This window comes from Bos indicus, chromosome 8, assembly GCF_029378745.1.
Source record: "Bos indicus isolate NIAB-ARS_2022 breed Sahiwal x Tharparkar chromosome 8, NIAB-ARS_B.indTharparkar_mat_pri_1.0, whole genome shotgun sequence".
Lineage (NCBI taxonomy): Eukaryota > Metazoa > Chordata > Mammalia > Artiodactyla > Bovidae > Bos > Bos indicus.
The window spans coordinates 63,692,213-63,716,144 of record NC_091767.1 but is presented as its reverse complement, the minus strand read 5'-3'; the positions used below and the strand labels follow the sequence as shown (position 1 = coordinate 63,716,144).

The following is a 23,932-nucleotide window of genomic DNA, read 5'->3' as shown; positions in this document are numbered from 1 at the left end:
ACCCCAGGATCTTTGGGGCCCTGATGGGGTCTGTCTGCTCTGCCCTGCTGTGAGATAGGTATAAATTGGTATCTGCACACTGACCGTGGGACTTACAACATTGGATAATGTTATTAAATAGCAATAATTGCTTTCAGTATGTAGACAGAAATTATCTTATTGAATTTTTGGAAGATGCAGTAAAGTATAAAGAAAAAATTGCCCTTGGTCACACATCCAGATATAATCATGATTGACATTTTGTGTCATATATCTTTTGAGTATTTTTCCTAATCATTTTTTTGTATCTGTGAATATGATATCATGCTATATATAATAAACAAATACTTAGCACAGCACTAAATATGTACCAGCCAAATGCTTATTAAGTATTTGTTGCAGTTTGCATATATTCACTCACCTATATCCCAAAAAACCATGCCAGGTCAGGCACTTTTATTGTTGTTCAGTGTCTAAGTCATGTCCGACTCTGTGACCTCATGGACTGTGGCACGCCAGACCTCCCTATCACTGTCTCCCGGAGTTTGCCCAAGTTCATGTCCATTGAGCCGGTGATGCACTGTTATCTTCCCCCATTGTGCTGAACCTGCTGTACTAACAGTTTGTCATGACCATCTTTTCTGTGTCAGAAACACTCTTTGGCCCCAACGCATCCAATGATTAAATGATGTAACATTCCATCATCTCTTTATCCAAGATTGACCTGCTGGACTTTGGGGTTCCTAGTTTTTGTTTTCACAGCTCTGATGAATTATCCTTATGCCGATGAAGTTGTTGAGGTCCAGAGGGGTCGGCCCTTATTCACGGACTCTCAGAAAAGAAGGACAGTGCCTGGATGGGAACCCAGGAGGCTCCCCACTTCCCATCTTGTTGCTCTCCTGTCCCACCTCCTTATGCCCTGTAGAGGGCGGCGGTGTGCCCACCTGCCTGGTGGCAGATGGAGGATGGCCAGGGTGCTCTGCTGAGTAGGCGTTTGCAGCCATCCTTGCGGAGATGCCCGCCTGCCTGGCTCCCGAGGCAGGTTTAGCTGTGGGATGCCCTTCCCTGCAAAGAACCATCTGGCACCAAGTTCACTGTCTTTTATTAATTAAAGTTACTGTGGACCACGTGAAAGCTTTTCCTTGATGATCCACCAGTTATCATGGTGTGGATTTTATACTGACCCCAAATCGCATTTTCAAAACTTAAAATAAAATTGCAGTTAAAAATGTCAGCAGTGGGAGGTGTGGCTAGAGCAGGAAGGAGGTGGTGGGATGGGGGATGGGGGTGTCTGCTGGGCTTGCAGAGAGCCAGCCTGGGCCTGCCAGTGCCCTCATCCCCGCCTCCTGGAACCCCGGCTCTGGCCACACCAGCCTCCTTGCTGTTCTGCACACTGGTCTTGCTCCTCTTGTCTCCAGTCCTTCCTGCATTCCATTCCCTTGGTCTGCAGGGCCCTCTCCCAGCACAGCACACCCAGCACTTCTAGACTCCCCCGTGGCTCTCTGCAGCCTCTCCCCCTGTGCTAGTCTTGTTGCTGTGCACAGACCCAAGAGAACCTGGGGTTGTGGAGCAGAGCAGACGAGGGTATCACTCACTTGCTGGGAGGAGAGCTGAGAACATCACGTGGGTTTCTGGCTTGGCTGTGATGGGGGATGGGATTCGGGGGTGCTGCCATTCTCTGAGAAGCAGGGGAGACCTGGAGTCTTCTTCCCAGAGCTAGGAGCCCTCCTGGGGCTTGCCTAACCCACAGCCTGTCTTTTTCAGCTTCGAAATGGAGCCCCCTTCACCAGACTCCCGAGCGACAAGCTGAAGGCAGTCATCCCCCCTTTCTTGCCCCCTTCCAGCTTTGAGCTGTGGAGCTCGGATCGTTCCCGGACATGTCACAACGGGAAGGCAGACCCCATGAAGACTGTGCTGCCTCAGAGAGCCGGCAGAGGCCACCCCGCGGGTGGAGGGAGCACGGACAGTGTAAGTTGTCCAGTTCACACACTTCGACGTTTCATCTACTACTCTCTGATGTCGTGATGGATTGCAGGCAGAGGGACCTCAGATCCCTTCTGATCTAGGGGGGCTGTAGCTTTTTATTTTCTTTTAAGTGAGTGATACTCCTTTGTCTAATGAAACCCTACAAAGGAATTAAATATGTAAGCAGATTAGAGTGAACGAAAGTGGAAGCCCCTCTCCCTGGAATCCTGGAGCTCTGAGGAACATAGGTTGAAGACCTGATCTAACCCAATGTTCCCTTTAATAGATGAACCAACAACCCAGAGAACGGAGGTAGTTGCTGAAGGTCACCGAGCCAAGTGGGGTTGAGGATGCTGGGACCCAAAATCAGGTTCTTGGCTTTAATCAGGCTCCACACCACATTATTGCACAGGTTCTGGACTAGACTCAAACACTGGAGACCGCTCTGTGTGCTCCTAGAGTTTTCTTGGAACCAGAGTGTGACTTCTGTCCTTCTGACCATGGTGGTTTCTGACCTGCTGGCCCTCAGTGTGTTGCTGTGATGCACTGAGGCGGTCCCTCTCAATGTGGGAGCTGATACCCACACGAGCAGACTGTAGACAATGGAGATTCAGGGATTTAGACCCTGACCCTGCTGCTTTGTGTTGAGTGACAGGAGCCACTCAGAGCCCCCGTCTCTGTCTGACCCCCTGGTGCTTGCTGCTGCCTTCCTGGACTGTTGTAATGACAAATCACTAGTTGAAGACCAAGGCCCTGGTGCCTGGAAGTGTTTAAAAGAGACAGAGTGGGTTTATGTTAAGTCCACCACATGGGAGGAGGTGGGTGACCTGTGGGAAGTGGTGTCACAGGGGCTTAGCCTGAGCTAGTGGTTGGTCGAGTTGTCAGCAGGTAGATGTGCACTCCCATCCCTTGGGGGCCTCCTCGAAGACTGAGCAAGGATCGGCTAGGATGGGCCAGCTGAACTCCAGGGCCCTCCCCATCATGACCTGTGTGTCAGATGGAATGAACAGCACACCCTAACTGCCATATCTGCCTTATTCTTGCAGACTCTCGTCAGGCCAGTTAAATTTCCATCTCTCTCCAGAAGCCCAGCCTCCCCCGCCAATTCTGGAAACTTCAACCACTCACCTCATTCCTCTGGTGGCTCCAGTGGGGGAGGAGGCATGAGCAGGCATGGTGGGGAGCTGCATAACCGCTCAGGTGGGTACCCAGGCAGCCCACTCCAGGAACACAGGAAGATCACTTAGGGTTGAGGGTGTGAACTGCAGACAGTCCTTGAGACCACTGCATGTGCACTGTCTTTCTCCTTGATGTGCCTAAAGGATTTTTCAGTGAATTCACAATCCGAGTCTGTTTTATGCAGTTTCTTAGGGCAAGGAAGTGGGGAGTGGTAAGGGAAGAGATAGTCTGTAATGGTCTATTTTGTTAGAAAATTTTGCAAGAAACTAAGAGAAATGAATAGTGTTTTTGTGGTGTTTAAAATCCTTTAAGGTTAAACCTTAGGTATCTTCTCATCCTGATTCTTCAATGAACAAATGAAGGAACTGAAGCTCAGAGTGGTTAATGGATTTGCCCAGGAGTACACAGCAAGGAGGTGACAATTAAAACTCAAAGCCGTTTGCCCTACCATTATTTTGGGCTTATGGCATACTTTCCTTCTCTTTAAGTTTACTTGTTTTCAGTCATTACATTTATTTACCATATTCTTTCAGAAAATATTTCTGGCCACTTATTAGATATAAGCCAAAGTCTAGGTGATAGAACACGTAGCAATAAAAAATTCAAAGTCAGTTTTGTAGGAAGTTGTATTCTGGTGCAAACAGATAATTTTGAATAGATGTTTAAGTGGGGGTTTTCGAGGTGATGCTAGTGGTAAAGAACCCACCTGCCAATGCAGAGGATGCAAGAGACGTGGGTTCAATCCCTGATCCGGGAAGATCCTTGAAGAAGGAAATGGCATCCTGCTCCAGTATTCTTGCCTGGCAATTTTTTTTTTTTTTTAATCTGAAAATAGTAAATGCTGTAAAAAAAACAAACAAAACAGAATATGGAAAAAGGTAATGTGGCTGGTTACAGGATACTTTCTAGTCTTCTCCTAGGGCATCCAGGATTAAGTAAAGCGAGCTTTGCAGGAAGGCACCATGCTTTATGCCATCATAGGAATGTAATGCATGCTTCTTGTGGGAAAGCTTGAAAACCAGCTAAAGCAAAAGGCAAAAAAAAGTATAATATCACCCACTAGGAATCAGTGTTAACATTTTGATGTATATCTTGCAAGGTACATTTCACTTCTTTCTGAAAGAAGAATAAGTTTTTGAGCACTTAGTGTGTGCCAGGCACAGTGCCCTTTAAGTGGATTATCTCCTTCAGTCTTCCAACAACCTGTGAGGTAGCCTCCCCAGAGTCCAGAAGGGGGAACGGGCTCAGGGGAGTTCAATTAACTCAGCGAGAGTCACACAGCAGTGAAACAGCAGAGCCAGGCCCACGCGCAGGCAGGCTGACTTCTGAGTATACTCTGCTTTGCAACCTTTTCCCTCTCTGTGCCTGTTTCCATGTTGTAACCACCTTTTTATGACAATGCACGTGTATCTACAGATTCTTTCATTTTCTAAACTTTTTATTTTATATTGAAGTAGCACTGAAGGCAATGGCACCCCACTCCAGCACTCTTGCCTGGAAAATCCCATGGATGGAGGAGCCTGGTGGGCTGCCAGTCCATGGGGTCGCTAAAAGTTGGACACAACTGAGTGACTTCACTTTCACTTTTCACTTTCACGCACTGGAGAAGGAAATGGCGACTCCAGTGTTCTTGCCTGGAGAATCCCAGGGACAGGGGAGCCTGGCGGGCTGCCGTCTATGGGATCGCACAGAGTCGGACACGACTGAAGCGACTTAGCAGCAGCAGCAGCAGCACTGAAGGAGGGCATGACAACCCACTCCAGTAATCTTGCTTGGAGAATCCCATGGACAGAAGACCCTGGTGGGCTACAGTCCATAGGGTTGCAAAGAGTTGGACACAACTGAAGTGACTTAGCACATAGCCAGTTAACAATGTTGTGATATGTTCAGGTGGACAGCCTGAAAGGGACTCAGCCATACACATGCATATATCCATTCTCTCCCAAACTCCCTTCCCATCCAGGCTGCCACATAACATTGAACAGAGTTCCCTGTGGACAGCATCTTTTAAATAACCAAACAGCCTTCCACTCATGTGAGGTGTCACAATTTTAATTAACCAGTTCCCTCTTGTTGAACACTGAGGCTGTTCCAGATTTTTGCTCCTGTAGATCCCACTCTAAGTAATGGCTTCAGAGCACTGGGCTTACACACTTGCTTAGTGATTTGCTTAATGTAAGTGCCTTTGAATCAGGGTGGCAGGGTCAATGGGTTTGCCTGTTTTTGAAGCTTTCCATTTTGCCTTCCAGAACGGCCCTATTTATACATGTAAAATATTTCCAGCAGTGCCTGACACCTGGTCAGTGCCCTGTAAATCGTAGTTATCAGTGTTCCCCCTCTGATGCCCTCCCTAGCCCTGGATATTATCATTTTCCCCTTTCCCTTCATCATAATTCAAGGTTGCTGATAGGTTTGGAGAAACAGGGAGAGGGAACGTGGCAATCATGAGTCAAGCAAGGAAGCTGAGCCCCTGAATGTTATGGAGTGAGAAGGCTATTGACACAGCTATTGACACAGTGGGAGTAGCTGGGGATGTGAGGTTCAGAATGCGGAGCTGGGGAGGGTGTTGGATGGTGTTGGAGGAGCCCTGGTGGGGCAATGTGTGTGGCTGTTAGAGGGCACTGGGAGGGGCTGCTGTGGTAACCCAGGGCTGGCCTGGTGTCTGGCCTGCTGAAGGCTGAGTTGGCCATGGTGTGGTGGAAAGTGAGCAGAAACTGGAGCCTCGGTGGCCTGTCCACCTGCCAGTTGTCATACGCAGTCCTGTGGTCAGCCCTGACCCAGAGCCAGAGGATGGTCTGGGCGATGTGGTTTCGGCTCAGCTGGGTCAGCCCCTGACATCCACTGCCCACGGTGCAGTGCTTTGGACCTTGGCAGTCATTCCTATTCTTCTTTCCTCAGGTGGCAGCGTAGACAGTGTCCTCTCCCAGATCGCTGCCCAGAGGAAAAAAGCAGCTGGATTATCTGAGCAGAAGCCCAGCCATCGGTCAAGTCCTGTTGGGCCAGCGCCCAGCTCCAGCCCGTCTGAACTCCCGGTCTCCCCGGCAGGCGGCAGTGTTCCTGGTGGCAAGGTGCTTGTTCTGTTTCCGTCTCCTCCTCTGATGCTTGTAGGTCCTGTCCTAGCACCGTTGACACCCTGGGGAGTGCGGGCAGTGCCGCTGTCATGGGACAGACTAAACCTTCCATCCGGCTGCCCTTGGGCTTTCCAAGAAGGGTGGTTTCCAAGATCACACCCCATGCCGTTGGTGTCGTGTGCACGCGTGTTCACCTCCCCCAAGATACCTCCAGGTGGGATGGGTGCAGAGGTATGGGGTGCTGCTGGGGTGAGCACCAGGTTCACAGCCCTGTGCTGGTCATCCAGTCTCACACAACACGTTTTTGTTTGTTGATTTAGAGCAAAAGGGTTCCTAGTGGTTTCAGGAGCAACTGCCTGGGTTCTAATCTCAGCCTCACATTTTAGCATTTAGAATGGGGCTGGTACCTGGTACACCTGTGTAAGTGTCGGGGGTTACTGTTGACAGTTGTAGCAGTAATCACCCTCCTACCTTATCCTTCCACTAGCGACATCTTTGGAGTATCTGCTCTTAGCTCACTTCCAGCAGTGAGGATCCAGCAGTGAATGAAGGGGTTGGTGACTGTTCTCTTGGTGTCACTACAGACACAGCAGTGTGTCTGATGGAGAAGGGAGGATGCTATGGGGCATGTGTCCTTGCCATTCTTGAGGGCACCACTGACATCGCAATGGAGATCTGAAGGGCAAGGTGAAAGGGTCAAGGGTGGGATGGGGTGAGACTGTCCCAGGGTGAGGTGATGGCACGTGCAGGACTCCAGAGGTGAATGTGTGGCATAGGAAAGGAGCTATAGGAAGGATGGTGAGCAGGACAGAGCTGAGGACTCATCTGCCTCCATTAATGAACCCCAGAGCAGTTACCGGGCTTCTTAGGTGGCCCTAGGGGTAAAGAACCCACCTGCCAATGTAGAAGACATAAGAGACGTGGGTTCGATCCCTGGGTTGGGAAGATCCCCTGGAGGAGCGTGTGACAACCCACTCCAGTATTCTTGCCTGGAGAGTTCCATGGACCAAGGAGCCTGATGGGCTACAGTCCATTGGGTTGCAAAGAGTCAGACACGGCTGAAGCAACTTAGCATCCAAGCACAGAGCAGTTAGTGTGCAAGCACAGAGTAGTCACCACCTGTGGGGTTTGCAATGGATGAGAAACCCCACATGCCTCAGGGAGTGGGGGTCTCCCAGTATCTTCAGAATCTGCCCCCTTCACCTCCTTAGTCCCTCCACCTGGGTTGATTAATGGAGTAAGCCCCAGAGTGTGGGTCCTGGTCATGAACATGAACTGGCTCCTTTAACAGGTGGCTCCCTGGATTCTCCATAGGGGTGTCATAGCCCATTCCCTCTTCTGAGAGGACCCCAAGTCCTCTCAGAAGGCACAACCCGACTTTTCATTTTATTTTCTAGATGTCTTAACCTTTCTCCCTGGGAAAAGTTAGATCATCTGAAGGCCTCAGCCTTGGACCTTTGCCCAGAAGTGCTTTCAGAGATTAATATCGTAATGGATATATGAGAAATAGTCTTTGTTTTCTGTCCAACCATTGTTAGTTATACAGCTTTCTTTGTTATTCAAAGTCCCTTATGCAATTGGTCTTATATAATTATTTTCTTTACAGTGTAGCTCCAGAAAAAAAAAATCTCTGTATATGTTAGCATATTTTCTATTATGTTCAAAATTACTTGTGTACTAGGATTTATGAAATTAAGTTCCTTTTAGAATTCAGCGCTAGGTACAAAATGTCTATTGATATTTCAATATGTTTTATTTCATCCAATAGTAAAAATTCTGTAATTAGCATATTTCTCTTTTTGCCTTTGCTGCTAGGAAACTCAGCTACTCATTACAGTAAATCTGCTACTCTAGAATTTTCACATAGTTTTCCTCTTCTCTGTTTCTCTTCTCTGTGTAAAATTTTCTGTTTCTGTTTTGATGGTCTTATTAGATGTGTTATGTATTGTTAGCTTCCTTTCACTGGTGTTGGAAATAGGGAGGCATCTAAGTTATAAATTATATTAACCATTGCATCACCTGGACGCACCTGTCATATTTAAGGTATGTACAAGTGTGTTCTGATGAAACAGAATTGTGTCAGAAGATGCATTCAGGCAACAGAAAACTGGAGAAACAATCCAGTTCAATGATCACCTGATATTCCTAGCATAAGAATATGCTGTAAACTTGGGGAGCTACTTAAAAACTCGGATTTCTGGGTTCCACACAGCTTAACTAAATGAGACTCTCAGGGTAGGGTCTGAGGAATCTGTTTTTCTCTTCCGAGAGTGTTGCAGCCAGCCCAGCCCAAGTTCTTAGAAATCACTGCCCTAAATCAAAGGACACAGGAGTGGGCTTTCTGTCAAAGGCTCTAGCAGCAAAATGGAGACATAAAGTGCTTTTCAAAGACTCCCTAAGGGAGAATTAGAAATTAGTATTCAAAATATGAGCCTGATGATTCTGGGTTTTGCACTTTGCTTAAACCAAGCACACTGCAGTGGTAGAATATTTCTAAGGCATGACTTCTGACGTGAAGTGTGCCTTAGCAGATACAGAGTGGAGATGGAGTGGGGCTGGAGTGTGCTTCACTTCCCAGATCTCAGAAAGCCCAAAGGCCCCCTGGGAATATCAGCTTTCTGTTCCCACCCAAAAGCACAGTGGTTGAAAACAACGCATTTCTTACATTGCACATCTGTGGCTGGGCAGCCTGGTCTGGACTTAGCTAGGCAGTGCTTCTGGACTGAGGGGATCTCTTACATGTTTGACTGTTGGGTGATCAGAACAGTGGGTCCATGCGTGTCCACAAGTTTGGACATGTTCTCATGGCAACAGTCAAAGGCATTAGTTGAAAACCATTGAAGTTTAAGCAAGTCATCACACCCACTGCAGGAGACCACACAGTTATGTAGCAAAGAGTATAGGTACAGGAAGGGCAGAGATGATGCCACGACATGATTAATCTGCCACACAGAAGATGAAAGGGATAGTTCAAATACTTCAGAGCACCCCAAGTCTTATATTTACCTGCCTCCTCCCCAATAATGTTGCCTACAGGCCTGGAGTATTGTGTTTATTTGCCCTTGACTGAAATAGAATCTGTTTTGTAGGGATATCCCAGTTGTCTCCTGCTTAATCAGAAGCTTTATTATGGAATGGCTGTCTTTACAAAAAAAGCAGAAGGAAGAATCCATTAATAATATAGACAGCTTATTGACAAAGTTTTTTCAAGTCTAAGAAAGGGACTTCTGTTTGGGATGTAGTTAGCAAGAAGGAACATTAAAGGCTTAGCAGAAGGAAAGGTGTACCCATTTCTAGGCATGAAAACTATTTATCTTGGTCTCTACTGTCCTATATAAGATGTCCAATTTTTAACATAAACTATAAGACATGTAAAAAGGCAAGAAACACCAGACTCCCAACAAACAAGGCAGTCATCAGAATCTGATGTAGATGTGAAACAGGTGTTAGAATTATGTAACAGGAAGTTTAAAAGAACTACAATTAATATGCTGAAGGCTCTAGTGGACAATCTGAACAGCATGCAGACTCCTATGAGTAGCAATTTTAGCAGAGAAATGGAAACTATAGGAGCCAAATGGAAATGTTAGAAATAAAAAACACAGAGATGAGGAATGCCTCTGATGGTCTCCTCAGTAGAAAGATTCTTTCCTTGACACAGCCAAGGAAGGAATCAATGAACCTGAAGATAGGGCAATAGAAATTACCCAAACTGAAACATGAAGTAAAGAAGAAGTCAAAGCAAAAACAAAAGCCGAGCACCCCAAAGTTGTAAGATAGTAACAAATGCTCTCATACAGGTAATTGGAACCCCTGAAGAGAGAGAGAGAATGGTGGGGCATAAGGAATATATATATATTTAATGGCCAAGAATTTCTCCCCCAATTAATTACAGATGCCAAACCACAGGTCCAGGAAGTTCAGAGAACACTGAATAGGATAAATACTGGAAAAGAGCACTTCATTAGCATAATTCACCAGGTTAATAGACTGAAGAATAAAATGCAGAAAAAGCACCTGGCAAAATTCAGACTCCATTCATGATCAGAACTTTCGGCAAACTAAGAATTGAAAAGAACTCCCTGGACCTCATATGAAATACCTGTACTTAGAATTGTACTTGATGATAATAGACTGAGTGCTTTTCACCAAAGATCTGGAACAAGGATGTTGCCTCTCTCAACTTTGTACCAAAACCTATCCTATAGCTAGTGTGATAAGGTAAGGAACAGGTTAAAGGTACACAGATTGGAAAGGAAGAAATAAAACTGTCTCTAGTTTTAGATGTTATGTTTGTCTACTCAGAAAGTGCAAAAAAGTTACACAAACCCTCCTAGGACTAAAAAGTGAGTTCAGCAGGGTCTCAGGATAGGAGGTCAGTATACAAAAGTCAATTGTATTTTTATACAGTAGCAATGAACAATTAGAATAATTAGACTTTTTAAATTTGAAACTGAAAGTATCATTTACGGTACATTAGAAATGTATTATATAAAAATGAAATTATATGAAAATGTATTATGAGAGTGAAATCTTTAGGTATAAATCTAATAAAGTATGTGCAGAATCTATAGGTTGAAAACCACAAGACATTGATAAATAAGCTTAAATAAATGGAGCAATAGAAGGCTCAATATTGTTAAGGTATCAGTTTTTTTTTTTGCACTTGATCTATATTCAATATAATCCAAATTAAAATCCCAGCTAGCTCTTTTTGTAGAGATCTAGAAAGTGATTCTGAAATTTGTTTTAAGATGCAATAAGAAAGTATAAGCAAAAGAATTATGAAAAAAAATCATACTATTAATACCTAGTTTTAAGACTTACTGTAAAACAGTATGTTATTAGGGAAGGACAGACACATAGGTCATTGGAACAGAATAGAGAGGCTAAAAATAGACCTAACAAGAATAGTCAACTAAATTTTTTTTCACCATGGTGCAAAGGCAGTTCAACAAAGAACAGGTAGTCTTTTCAACGAATAGTGCTGGAACGATTGACTATGCAAGAAAATGAACCTCCACATATATCTCACAGTGAATTCAGAGATTAACTTAAAATAGATCATAGACTGAAATATAAAATGAAACACTATAAAATTCCTAGGGGAAAATCTGTGTAACTTTGAATTTGGCATGGAGTTTCAGATATAGTACCAAAAGCATGATCCATAAAAGAAAAAATGTTAAATTGGACTTCATAAAAATTCAGATCTTTTGCCCTGCAAGAGACAGCATTAAGAGAATGAAAAGACAAGCCACACACTAGGCAAAATATTTGTAAATCATGTATCTGATAATGGTTTTGTATCCAGAATAAAGAACTCTCAAAACTCAACAGTAAGTAAACAACCAACAAATTTAAAAATGGGCAAAATATCTGAACAGTTTGTTCATCAGAGAAGACATATAGATGGCATATAAACATATGATAAAATGTTCAACATCATTATTTAGGAAATACTACTTAAAGCCACAATGAAATAGCACTCTACACCTGTTATTAGACTGCCTAAAATTAAAAAAAAAATTTAAGTTACAAGAGCTGTGAGAATGTGGAACTACCGGAATTCTCATTCATTGCTGATGGGAATGCAGAAATGATACAGCCACCTTGAAAATGTTTGACAGTTTCTTATAAAACTACACATACATTGAGCATGTGACCTCTCTCCTAGATACTTACCCCAATAGATTTTTAAAAAATTATGTTTATACAAAAGTCAGTTTGTGAATGTTTACAGCAGTTTTTCATAAATACCCTAAGCTAGAAACATCCTGTAACAGGTAAACACATAAACCAACTGTGGTAATACCCATGCAGTGGAATATGTGCATGCGTGCTAAGTTGCTTCAGTCATGTCCAACTCCGTGCGACTCTATAGACTGTAGCCTACCAGGCTCCTTTGTCCATGGGATTCTCCAGGCGAGAATACTGGAGTGGGCTGCCATACCTGCCTCCATGGAATCTTCCCCACCCAGGAACTGAACCCATGTCTCTTACATCTGCTGCACTGGCAGGCAAGTTCTGTACCACTAGCACCACCCGGAAGCCCATACAATGGAATATACTCAGCAATGGAAAAGCATACACCACTGACACATGCAGTAACTTAAATGAACCTTAGAAGTGTTATGCTGAGCCGGATAAAAAAGTGTACATGTTATTTGATTCCATGTGTATGACAGTTTCTTCAAAATGCAAAATTATAGGAATGGAAAACAGAGCAGTTATTTCCATGGATTGGAGTGGGGGAAGAGTTAACTAGAAAGGGACAGCACAGGGCAATTTGGGGGATGATGGAACTGTTCCATGGCGGATACACAACTCTACTTATTTATCAATACCTGAAGAATTGTACGCAGAAGTTATCTTTACTGCATGTGGATTTTAAATCAACCAGGAACTAAGGATGTGTGCAGACTGTGACAACAGATCTAGCTGCATTACGAGTGAGTGACACAGCTACACTGTAGGAGGTGGGCGAAAACACGTCAGTGGAGACTGTAAGAGTAAAGACAAAAGAACTGTACATAAGCATTGTATTCTAGTTGGTTTTTTTTTCCCTTGTAGGTGTTATAGGCTAGCAATTCTGAAGCTGCTTTACGTGTGTGTGTGTGTATATATGTATGTATGTATATATACACTTTACACATACACTAAAGTTGAACAAATAATGAGACTCAGAGATTGAGTCATAGGGGAAATGGTGGAACTAACCCTGTGGGTGTTGGATTGGAGTCAGAGCTATCAGTATGAATCAGTATGAATGCATGCTTGTAAGTATACATGTGTGCACAGGTTGATAGAGGACCAAGTATGGCTGCATGTGTATGCGTAGGTTAGTAGACTTCATACATTTCCTTGCTCTGTTCACTGAGAGGACCTAGCAGGAGTGACATCCCAGTAGCCATGAACAACCTACCATCCAGATTTTGGTATCTAAATACCACCCTCCAATAAAAGGGACCAGGGCATAACAATAGTATTGGATTATAGCCCAGAGAGTATATATCCACAAGCCCATACTGATCTGAACAAATAAATAGGGGAGAAGGAACAACTCTTCTGGACAGAATTCCAAGTAATAAATGTGGAAGGAATAAGAGAAATAAATCACCATTAGAACATCATGGTAGTTATTGCTCCAGAGAAGATGCACCAGAGAATGTTAAAGTTAACAGACAAACAGGAAAAAAAAAAATTTAGCTCAAAATGTCTCTCCAGATATTTACTGATTATAAAGGAAAAATAGTAACTTCATAATGGGGAGATCTGACAGACGCCACCTTAACTAAATCATCATCAGTGATAAGGTATTGGTGCTTTGTACCTCCGGGTGTGATGCACTGAGAATGGCCCATCACCTCTGTGGTTGTCAACCTCAAGATCCATAAAGAAAAGTGAAGTCGCTCAGTTGTGTCTGACTCTTTGAGACCCCATGGACTGTAGCCTACCAGGCTCTTCCCTCCATGGGATTCTCCAGGCAAGAGTACTGGAGTGGGTTGCCATTATGAGGAAACAGGACAAACCCACTACGAATACCTGACAAATACCTGACCAGGACTTTTCGAAAGTAACAAGGTCATAAAAGACGAGGCAAGACCAAGGAGTTATTACAGGTTGGAGGAGTACAAGAAGGCAAAATAGGTCAGTGCAGCATGAATCCTGGACCCAAGTAAGAATCAGTGAAACAACTACAGATATTTGCGTCCCATCAGCAGTTCAGCTGGTAGTATCATCCCAGTGTTAATTTCTTAGTTCCCATAATTGTAAGTCTAAAAGTACTCACAAACATAGAAAACAAACTTAAGGTTACAAAAGGGGGCGGGGAGGGACAAATTAGTATGGGATTAACAGATATAAACTATTGCATATAAAATAGATAAGTAACAAGAATTTACTGTATAAGCAGTAAATCCCTGTGTATCTTGTAATAACCTATAATGGAATATAAGCTGCAAGAAAAACCCCACCTGAATCACTAATGCTGTATACCCAAAACTGGCACAACATTGTGAATCAACTGTACTTCTATAAAATAAACAAAAGTACTTCAAAATAAAAAGGCCTTTTTTGTGTGCAACACATACAAAGGAAAAATAGTAAGTCTTCTGTGGTGAATGGTTGAAAGTGACTGGTTTAGATGAAGGAACATCCAGAGCAGAATGGGCCTACATGTGTTAATAAGCCGCACTTTCATTTTAGAGCTGGTCAGTGAGCAGTCACCAGGCTTCCCAGGTGGCACTAGTGGTAAAGAACCCACCTGCCAATGCAGGAGATGCCAGAGAGATGTGGGTTCAAGGACTTGCCCTGGTAGCTCAGACGGTAGAGAATCTGCCCGCAATGTGGGAGACCTGGGTTCGACCCCTGGGTCGGGTAGATCCCTGGGAGAAGGGAATGGCACCCCACTCCAGTATTCTTGCCTGGAGCATCCCATGGACAGAGGAGCCTGGTGGGCTACAGTCCATCGGGTCGCACAGAGTCAGACACGACTGACTTAGCATGGCACGGCAGTGAGAGGTCAGGGGACTCGGCCAAGGACATGCTGCTGGCCGCCATCTGGACAGGACTAGGACTGGGGTTTTCTGGCTCCACTTGTGCCACTTTTTCCATCCCCTTCCCTGTCTCTTCTCGGGGGAGGAGTTTCCTGAAACTTTTGATATTATGGTTTCTGCTTTGCATGTGTTCTATGAAGTAGATTTCATAGTCCTGGTTAGACATCTTGTTGAGTCATATGTCACCCGTGTTCCCTGTTGTGGGTGTCTGTTTGAATCATGTCTGCCCTCCAGGTGATGGCTTATGTATTTGTCTTACTCTTTTCAGCAGAAACTGGAGACAAGCAAAAGGCCTCCATCTGGAACCTCCACTACCTCCAAAAGCACCTCCCCTACCCTTACGCCTTCTCCTTCTCCCAAGGGGCACGCGGCCGAGTCCTCCGTGTCCTCTTCCTCATCCCACCGGCAGTCCAAGGGCAGCGGGGGCTCCAGCAGTGGCACCATCACTGATGAGGGTGAGCCCCTGAAAGGTCCTAAAACCCACCCTTCCCTCTGTGGTAACCTGGCAGGTGCCCTTTATTGCTATAGCTATCCTGGGTCAGGTGTTTTTTAGTTTTTTTAGTCAAAAATATCTTTCCCTTTCCTGATTGTACCTTGCATTTTTGTTTTCACTGAGCTCATGTGCCTAAAAGGTATACAGTAGTTTCTGAATGTAGGTTGGTTTTGTTTACATACACAGATGTACACCTGTAAAACTGCCTTTCCACCACCCATTATGTACCTTTCCCTGAACCTTGTACAAATCAGAATTCTGTCAGTTGCAAGGGATGAAATCTCCATTCAAACTGATTTAAGCAAAAACAAAACCAAAACACTGATCATCTGTGGGCTCATAATGGAAGTATCCAGGGTGTGCTTCAAGCGTGTCTAAATCCATGTGCCTTGGAATGTTTCACTCCATCTTTCAGGTAGGCTCTCTTCAAGAGGTGGCAGGGATACCCCCTGCAGCTTCATGCTTCTTCTTCCTACTAACCTAGACACCCCAGTAGAAAGTGTGCTACTTCTTAGCAGCTCTGGCAAAACCACGGGTAAAGATCATTATCCTGTCTTGGCTATATTGATAATGACTTGGGTTGCTTGCCCATCCTTGACTATCTCTGTGTCCCCAAGGGCAGAGTGTGTCTGCCTTTGGAGCCTGGGTCGGTTAGGGTCAGATTGTGTGGATTGGGAGCGGGAGGGAAGTAGCTCCTTAAAGGAAAAATGGAAGTGGATGGAGGGCAAGTAAAAGCAGGAACCTGCGTGAGTGGGGGTGATGAGGAAAGGGAGATGGATCAGACAGCAGGGAGGGAGTTGGAGGCACTGAAGTGAGGTCCCAGGTGTGAAGACGTAAATGATAAAGGAGAGAAGAAGCTCATCCTTTTAAAAACTGCCCTCTGGTGGCTCCTGGGAGGAGGGGTGGGAGAGGAGGGAAAGGAGCTTTGATGAGAGCTAGGGACCAGGCAGGTGCAATCAGAGTACGAATCAGACAGGCAAGGAGATTCTCACTGTGTGTGTGGTTTGCAGGCGTCTCACTGCAGCTGCTGGGAGGGAGTGCAGAGGAGATTCTGCCCAGCAAGTGATAAGTTGAAATCAACTGCACAGCCTATGGTCTGTCCTGCGTTGATAAATGTACACTACCACTGGCATTCTCTTTATTTGGGACTGCTTTTATTGTTTCGTGCTATCTAGCGCGATCATTTATGAAAGCTTCAGAGGCTGGCTAGCAACCCCATTCCTCCCTGTGTTTTCTTTATATATATACATATAATGATCTTTTTCTTTTGCCACACCACGTGGCTTGTGGGATCTTAATTCCCCAACCAAGGATTGAATCGGGTCCTCTGCAGTGAAAGTGTGGAGTCCTAACCACTAGACCACCAGAGAATTTCTGTGTGGCATCTTAAGTTCCCCGCCCATGAACTCTCCTGCCTCAGAAGGCCTCAGGAATCTAAACTCCTAGTGGTTCAGTTTGGGATTTGTGCCCCACATTTTCCCCCAAAAGAGTTGAGACAGTGGATATCTGATTGCCCTGTTTGTGCCCACTCTTCTCCCCTCTTATTCATTATTGGAAAAAACATTTGCAAAGCCTTGTTGGGATAAAAAACAGAGGAAGACTTGAGAGCACATTTTTTTTTTAAGATTACCTTCTCTGGCTTAGAAAGCCTACTTTTGCTTCCTGGGGTTTCTGGGTCCCGAGGCAGCAAGACCCTTGTCCTGAAGGCATTAGATTATCACAGACCAGAGCCTGAAGTCCATCACTAAAGAGCCATTCTTGATGATATTTTTGTGGAAAACCTAAAGCCTCGGTGAAGGGTCACTTGTGAGCCTTTGCCCTGCTCACTCTGTGTCCCTCTGTTCACTCCTCCTGAAGGAAATGGTGAAGTGGCGACAGTGTCGTGTAAGCTTCACACTCATTCCGTGAAGGTGCCTGGGGCAGCCCTGGGAGCTGTAACCTGTGCTGGTGTCCTGATCATTCATCAGGTTGGGGATTCAGATACATTCTGCATAACAACATTAAATGATTATAACACAAGGTGGGATTAAATCTGTGTTACCAGCAAGGCATGGAGCATCATCGTGGGTTTCACTGAAGAGGACACTCAGGCTGGGCTGCAGGGACTGAGCAGACAGTGTGCAGTTGGGCCAGAGCTGATTGATAAATTTATAGGAAACATCTGCTGCTGCTGCTGCTAAGTCGCTTCAGTCGTGTCCGACTCTGTGCGACCCCATAGACGGCAGCTCACCAGGCTCCCCCGTCCCTGGGATTCTCCAGGCAAGAATACTGGAGTGGATTGCCATTTCCTTCTCCAAGGCATGCATGCATGCTAAGTCACTTCAGTCATGTCTGACTCTGTGTGACCCTATGGACAGCAGCCCACCAGGCTCCTCTGTCCACGGGATTCTCTAGGCAAGAGTACTGGAGTGGGTTGCCATTTCCTTCTCCAAGGAAACATATGAACTGGCAATTAAACACAGCTGTTAAAAGTCAAGTTACAACAACAACAACAAAAATATGTGTTAAAAAAATAGACAAGTCAAATTACATGAACTTATAATTAAGCTGATTATGCTACATGTTAAGGTATGTGGCATTTAAATCAAAATATATTATTTTCTTATCTTTTACTGCATTCTAATATCTGTGTTCTTGAAGTTCTTTATGTCTCTTTTTTCTTCATGGTGGGAATACTGAGTACTGATGTGTTACTTCTGTGTGTCTTTCCCAGTTCCATTTCCAGGAACATGACATTGGCAGGTTGAAGTCAGCCATGGTGATGTATTTACACCATGGAAATCAGCAAATACCCACCAGGACTTGAGTTAATGTTTTATTGATCATCTGGATATCATCTAGACAATGTTAATTTTGCAGGTTCAACTTTAAAGTGTCATGTCTATAGCTGTTCTAGCACTGAAAATTGAGAAAATAGTCTAAATAGTCTTTCAGGATTTGAAAACCTTTATCTGAAGTTCCAACATTTGTCTTCATTGTTTCATTTCGTCTCACATTTTCACCTAAACAGAAGCATCAGCAAGCCTTCATGTCGGAACTATACTCATTCCCTCTGGCTACAAGAATGATGCAAAAATCAGTGAAGACATTCAGTGAAATGCCTGATAATCCAATGAAGGCATTGGCTATATGGAGTTTATAATATAGAGTATCATGTAATTTATTATCATATATAAATTGTGCACATACATCCTTACATGAGTAAAATCTGCTGTAAAGTTATGTATCTACATATATGTGTACATTCCCCCTCCCAGAAAGCCAGCACACAAATGTAAAGAGAGACTCATGGAGGGAACAGCATTATAGGCGTCCTGAATCTATAATGGATTATGTGTGGGCTGGGACTCATTTCATCTCAGAACACCACTGCTCATTAGCAGCTCTTCTGTGAAGCTTTTCTGGTCCCCTGGGTGGTCAGCTGTCCTCTCTGTCCCCTTAGTCACGCCCTTCACCATGTGCTCACCACCTGTGGGAGGGGTGGCAGAGTGGAATGTGGCACAGGCCTGGTAGCTAAACCACTGGGTTTGAATCCCCAGTGTGCTGTGGACTAGTGGTGTGATGTCACCCGAGATATGGTGCCAGCTTTCTGTGACTTCCTCATCTGTAGTGGGAGCAGTAATAGGGTCTGCCACGTGGGGTTGTTAAGAGCAAATGGGTATCCAGGGTGCCTGATGGTGAGCACGGGGCATCATCTGTCACCCTCCTCAGTATATCTTCCCAGTCACACCGAGTTCCTTTACCACAGGGACCTGTCTGTACTTGCATTCCCAGCATGTAGTGGGCACAGTAGCCATTGCCGGATGATGAATGAGTGGACCTCTGACCACCTGACCTCCAGTCCACTCTTCTGTAAGCTGCACCCACTGCCCCAGGACCTTTGCACTTGCTGTTCTCGCTGCCTGGATGCTGCTGGTGCTCTTCGCCTTGGTATCTGCACAGCTCGCTCCTTCGTTTACTGCTAAAACGTCAGCTCCTGAGAGACCTTCCCTGACCACCGTCTATAAAACAGCATTCTCGCCTCCCCTGTCAGCCCCTCCCACCCTGCTCTGTTTTTCCTTACCGCCTTGTCAGCTTGCCTGTGTTCTGTATTGGTCCCTGTTGAGTCCCCAGTGCCTAGTCTGGTAAACCCCTTTTGAATGTGTGAATGGATGTTTCTCCAAACCCCCCAGATGCTGGTCTTGTCTCCTTCCCTGTCTCTCTCCCTGTTCTGATAACTTGATACCCCAGATCTTCTGTTTTCCCCTGGTCTGTGTCCATCTGGCTCTCCCGTTCCACTCAGACCCGCCTTTTCTTCAGGAAGCCCACAGTCTCCAAATGCTTATACCAAACCTTGACTCTGAAGCCCGCCTGCCTATTCTCTCCAGGTCTTTCTCTGTCTAGCTGAGGGGTGCTAGTCTTAGTGTTTATTCCAAGGGTAGCTAACAGCAGTTGAGAAATCATAATTTAAAATTGTTCTGGGATAGAGTGCAGGGTTTTAGGCCCAGAAGCTAGAACTCTAAGAACGTGGTGGTTGCAGCCATTGGAGAGTCAGCCTAGCCATGAGGACCCCCATCTTCTGTCTTCACAGCCTGATCTGGGGTTTGGGGAATGCTGGGAGCCTGCCCTGAGGGGGGAGTGTGACCAGCATGTGGCTTGAGACCCACCTGCAGCTGCACCCCAGGAGTGCAGTGTAGATCTGCTTTCTGTTTTGGGGCTTCTTGTAGAATTTCATTTGAAATAAGATTACCATGACTTTATGAAAGTTTGAAGATCACTCTTGAGGCAATTTTACCAAATTCTAAAATGTCTTATTTTACATTCTTTCCCTCTTGAAGATGAACTGACTGGAATCCTTAAGAAACTATCACTTGAGAAATATCAGCCCATTTTTGAGGAGCAAGAGGTAAGAATACTCTTTTTGAGCATCCATTTAAATCGTAGCATAAAACAGTTGTCTAAATAGGTAGGTTGTCATTCTTTAAGCCTGGATTGATCTTTTTCGTTGAGATGGCTGAAGAAATAGAATTTGTGTTCAGCACATTTGGTTCATTCATAACAGTGAAATCCTGGGGACTTTCTGGCTTGTGTTATAATAAAATTTTGTAATTTTGAGCTCTGCTCTCTGTAGTAAAGTTTGTGTCTGTTCTGGTCTCTTTTAGTTGAAGGGGATTACCTAGCCAGTTTTTAGGTTTAAAGTAAGTAAAAAGCAAATTCTAATGAGTCTGTGTTACGTATCTGGACATAAAGAGTCTGTATTAGTCTAAAAGAGTTCCTATTTGCTCTCACTCAAAATCCTAAAAGCACTTACAATCACATTTTAAAAAATTACTGTTCTGCAGTTTGGCAGTTTCTCAAAATGTTGAAGAGAATTACCATATGACCCAGTAATGCCACTCCTAGGTAGGTATATGCCCACAATAATCGAAAGCATACATTTGCACAGTGTTCACAGCAACACTATTCATAATAGCCAAAAGGCAGAAATAGCCCAAATGCCCATCAATTGATGAATGAGTAAATAAAATGTGTTATCACTCTACCTTGGAATGTAGCTTGGCCATTAAAAAGAAAGAAGTACTGATACACTCTACAAAACAGATGAGCCTTGAAGACACTGTGCTGAGAGAAAGCAGTCAGTCACAAAAGGCCACATATGGTATGACTCCATTTATATGCAATGTCCAGAATAGGCAACTCTGTAGAGACAGAAAGTAGATTAGTGGTTGCCAGGGAATGTGGGGAGGAGAGAATGGGAGTGATTGCTAATGAGTATGGGTTTTCTTTTTTGGGGTGATGAAAATGCTCTAAAATTAAGTGTGGTGACGATCGCACAACTCTGTACTAAAAAATCATTGAGTTTTACACTTTAAATGGGTGAATTGTATGGTAAGTGAATTACATCTCAATAAGATGTTAAAATTTTTACTGTCAGCGAAATAAAACTCCTCAGTGGGCCCGTTAGCTACCAGGGTACAGTCACTGGCTTAGAACATTCTAGTGCCCAGTTTAGTGCACGACAACGGTCACAGTTAATGTAGCACGAGAATCCCTCCTTGTCTCCAGCAAGCTTGAGACCCAGTGAAGGAGTCTGTGTTTCGGTTCAAGAAGAAGTCAGGAGTGCCACGACTTTCTTCCTTTTTTTTGCTTTTCTGCCCTATCCAGTCTGTCCTTCCTGCCTTCTCGATGCCGTAAACTTCAGTGGCAATTTTTCTCGTTGTCAAAAAAATCTTTCCTGTTTGCAGATGGCTGGCTGCTTTTATTTCATGTGTTCTGTGCTTTCTGAGGAGCTGGCTGGGTGTGGGGTCTCTGCCTCAGGTCTGGGATGGTGGGGGGAGGGGAGTGGCCAGTAGGATCAGGGGGCAGGTGTTTTCCATCAAAACCATGTCACCTGTTCCTTCAGCCTGTCAGTGTCTTGTGATCTGAAAAGCCCCTGAGAGATGCAGGGAGCTTATCGTTATCACAGGGGCCCTCTCTGCATCTCAGAGAGAGCATGGTGTTGGGTGCGGGAGCAGACCCTTCCCCACTGATGCAAACTTGGTTCAAGATTTTTTTTTTTTAATCCAGGAAAGTAAAATGAAAATTGAAAAAAAGGGATTCTCTTGGAGCTGAGGCCCCGGCAGGGATGCCAGAAATGTTAGAATTTCTCCGGTAAAAACCAGGGATCGAACAGCTTTGAGATGCCCATTTTCTGATCCTTTCTCTGCCTCAGTTCTTCACAGTCTTTCTTGCCTTTATTGCTTCTGCTTGTTTCTTTTCTCACTCTGTCTTTCCACAGCCTGCATCTCTCTTGTCCTTGGGGGGTAAACATGGTAAGTACCGCCATATACTCATATTTTCTGTACAGTATCCTATACTGTTCAAAGTGCAGCAACATTGCAATGAACTTTCTATCAGCAGGACTTGGCTTTCTACCACTCTGGTCACCCAGATTACTGTCTCAGACTTCCCTTACTTATTTTGTTTTCAGAGTCTTTCTAGAATGCACTTCTAAAAATTCCAGGGTGAGAGCTGAGGACAGTTTATTTTTAATGATATTTTCAAATAAACATTCAGCATAAAGCCGGGAATTGAAAAGTAGTAAATCATCATTAATTCACTACTAATAAGCACTAATAGCTCATAATCATGATAGTCCGGTTGTGGTTGGGAAAAAAGAGGTGTGGCACTGAGCAGATGGTGGCAAATCCCCCTCTCTCTCCCCAGGTGGATATGGAAGCATTCCTCACACTCACCGACGGCGACTTGAAGGAGCTGGGTATTAAGACAGATGGATCCAGGCAGCAGATTTTGGCAGCAATTTCTGAACTGAATGCAGGCAAGGTATTGTTCCCAATCTTTTTTTTTTTTCTGTTTCGAACAGCTGACAGCTTCACTAGGATCCTTGGCCCTGGTGTTCCAAGGACCTTCGTGGTCTGATTTGGTCTCCCGCACATGCCTGGTGGAGGCTGGCCCCGCTTACACACTTCTCAAGGCCAGTGGGTCACTACCTTCCAGTATGTCTATTCCTTTTCCAAGGCCTCTCTTCTCATAAGGTGGTTTCTCTTTAGATCCAGCTTAAATATTCCCTCCAATCATCTCAACCCACAGAGCTGGGTTTTGCCCTCTGGAGCCCCCAGGTCAGGCTGACCCAGCTCCTCCACTTGCAGTGACCCTGGGCAAGCCGCACCCCTCTCTGAGCCTAGCTTTCTGGTCTGGAGGGTGGGGGTGATGGGCTGACTGCCAGGACTGAGATGCTCAGCAGAGCACCTGGCACACAGAGATCTGCCAGTCACTGTTGTTATTGTTGGCATCCTGCACTTTTGTCATTAGCTTTAAAGCTAAAGATTAGCAGTGCCCCCACCCACCCACCCAAAGGCACATATGCAGAAAGCAAGCAAAACACAGAGGCGAGGCACCGGTCACTCTGCGGCTGTACAGTTGCTCTTGGGCTGTTCACATTCCTTTGCCTTCTGCCTTTCCTTCTACTGTGGGCTGGATTTTTTTGTCTCTTATTCCATAGCAGCTGACTGAAAAACCTGAACAAAGTTTTTGGCCAAACCAATATTGGCCAAAATATTGCTTGCTTACATGATACTTCTTCACATGTTGCCTTACAGCTCCTCACTCGCTGGGCAATAATGGGATGTTACCATTATAAATAGTATCAGAGTGGACTTGTCTGCCTTTATGCTTTTTCTTCTGTTGTCTTGTTCCTCAGGCTGTGTGCCACAACATGAGGTTATGTCAGAGACTGTGACTGTTGTATGGTTCTGTCTATATGTTGCTGGGTAGGCACAGAAATACTGATCAGACCTGAAGTGACAGTGGCAAGTGAATATCCATGTAGCATTTTGTCGCTCACAGATCACTTCACGTACATTTCCTTAGTTAATTTGGGCGGCCGGTACCCGCCCACTTCCCTTGTTCAGCCCACGAGCAGAGTTGGGGATGGGGAGGGCAGATCTGTATGGAGGCAGCTTCTCCAGCCAGCCCTGCCACCCTTCCCCAACCTGCCCCTAGCCCACTCAGGTTGGGAGCTGGTTTTATTGCCATTGTTGTCATCGCTGTTTTGCTTGTCTGTAGGCTGTGGGGTGTGTTTCCCTGCTAGCTCAGTGGTAAAGAATCTGCCTGCCAATGCAGGAGATGCAGATTCAATCCTTGGATCAGAAAGATTCCCCTGGAGAAAGAAATGGCAACCCACGCCAGTATTCTTGCCTGGGAAATCC

At 44.9% G+C, this 23,932-nt stretch overlaps 1 protein-coding gene across 2 annotated transcripts in view; it reads left to right on the top strand.

The window, feature by feature from the left end:
• Nucleotides 1-23,932, top strand: part of ANKS6 (ankyrin repeat and sterile alpha motif domain containing 6) — a 53,809-nt gene that overhangs the window by 19,115 nt on the left and 10,762 nt on the right. Inside the window, exons 9-14 of one of the 2 annotated variants that reach the window (XM_070794819.1) lie at nt 1,744-1,947; nt 2,991-3,144; nt 6,022-6,191; nt 15,024-15,207; nt 20,063-20,130; nt 22,431-22,547. In XM_070794819.1, the coding sequence (XP_070650920.1) occupies nt 1,744-1,947; nt 2,991-3,144; nt 6,022-6,191; nt 15,024-15,207; nt 20,063-20,130; nt 22,431-22,547 (897 nt within the window). Of the gene's footprint in view, nt 1-1,743; nt 1,948-2,990; nt 3,145-6,021; nt 6,192-15,020; nt 15,208-20,062; nt 20,131-22,430; nt 22,548-23,932 lie in introns of both variants that reach the window. The other variant, XM_019966267.2, reaches the window with a different exon arrangement.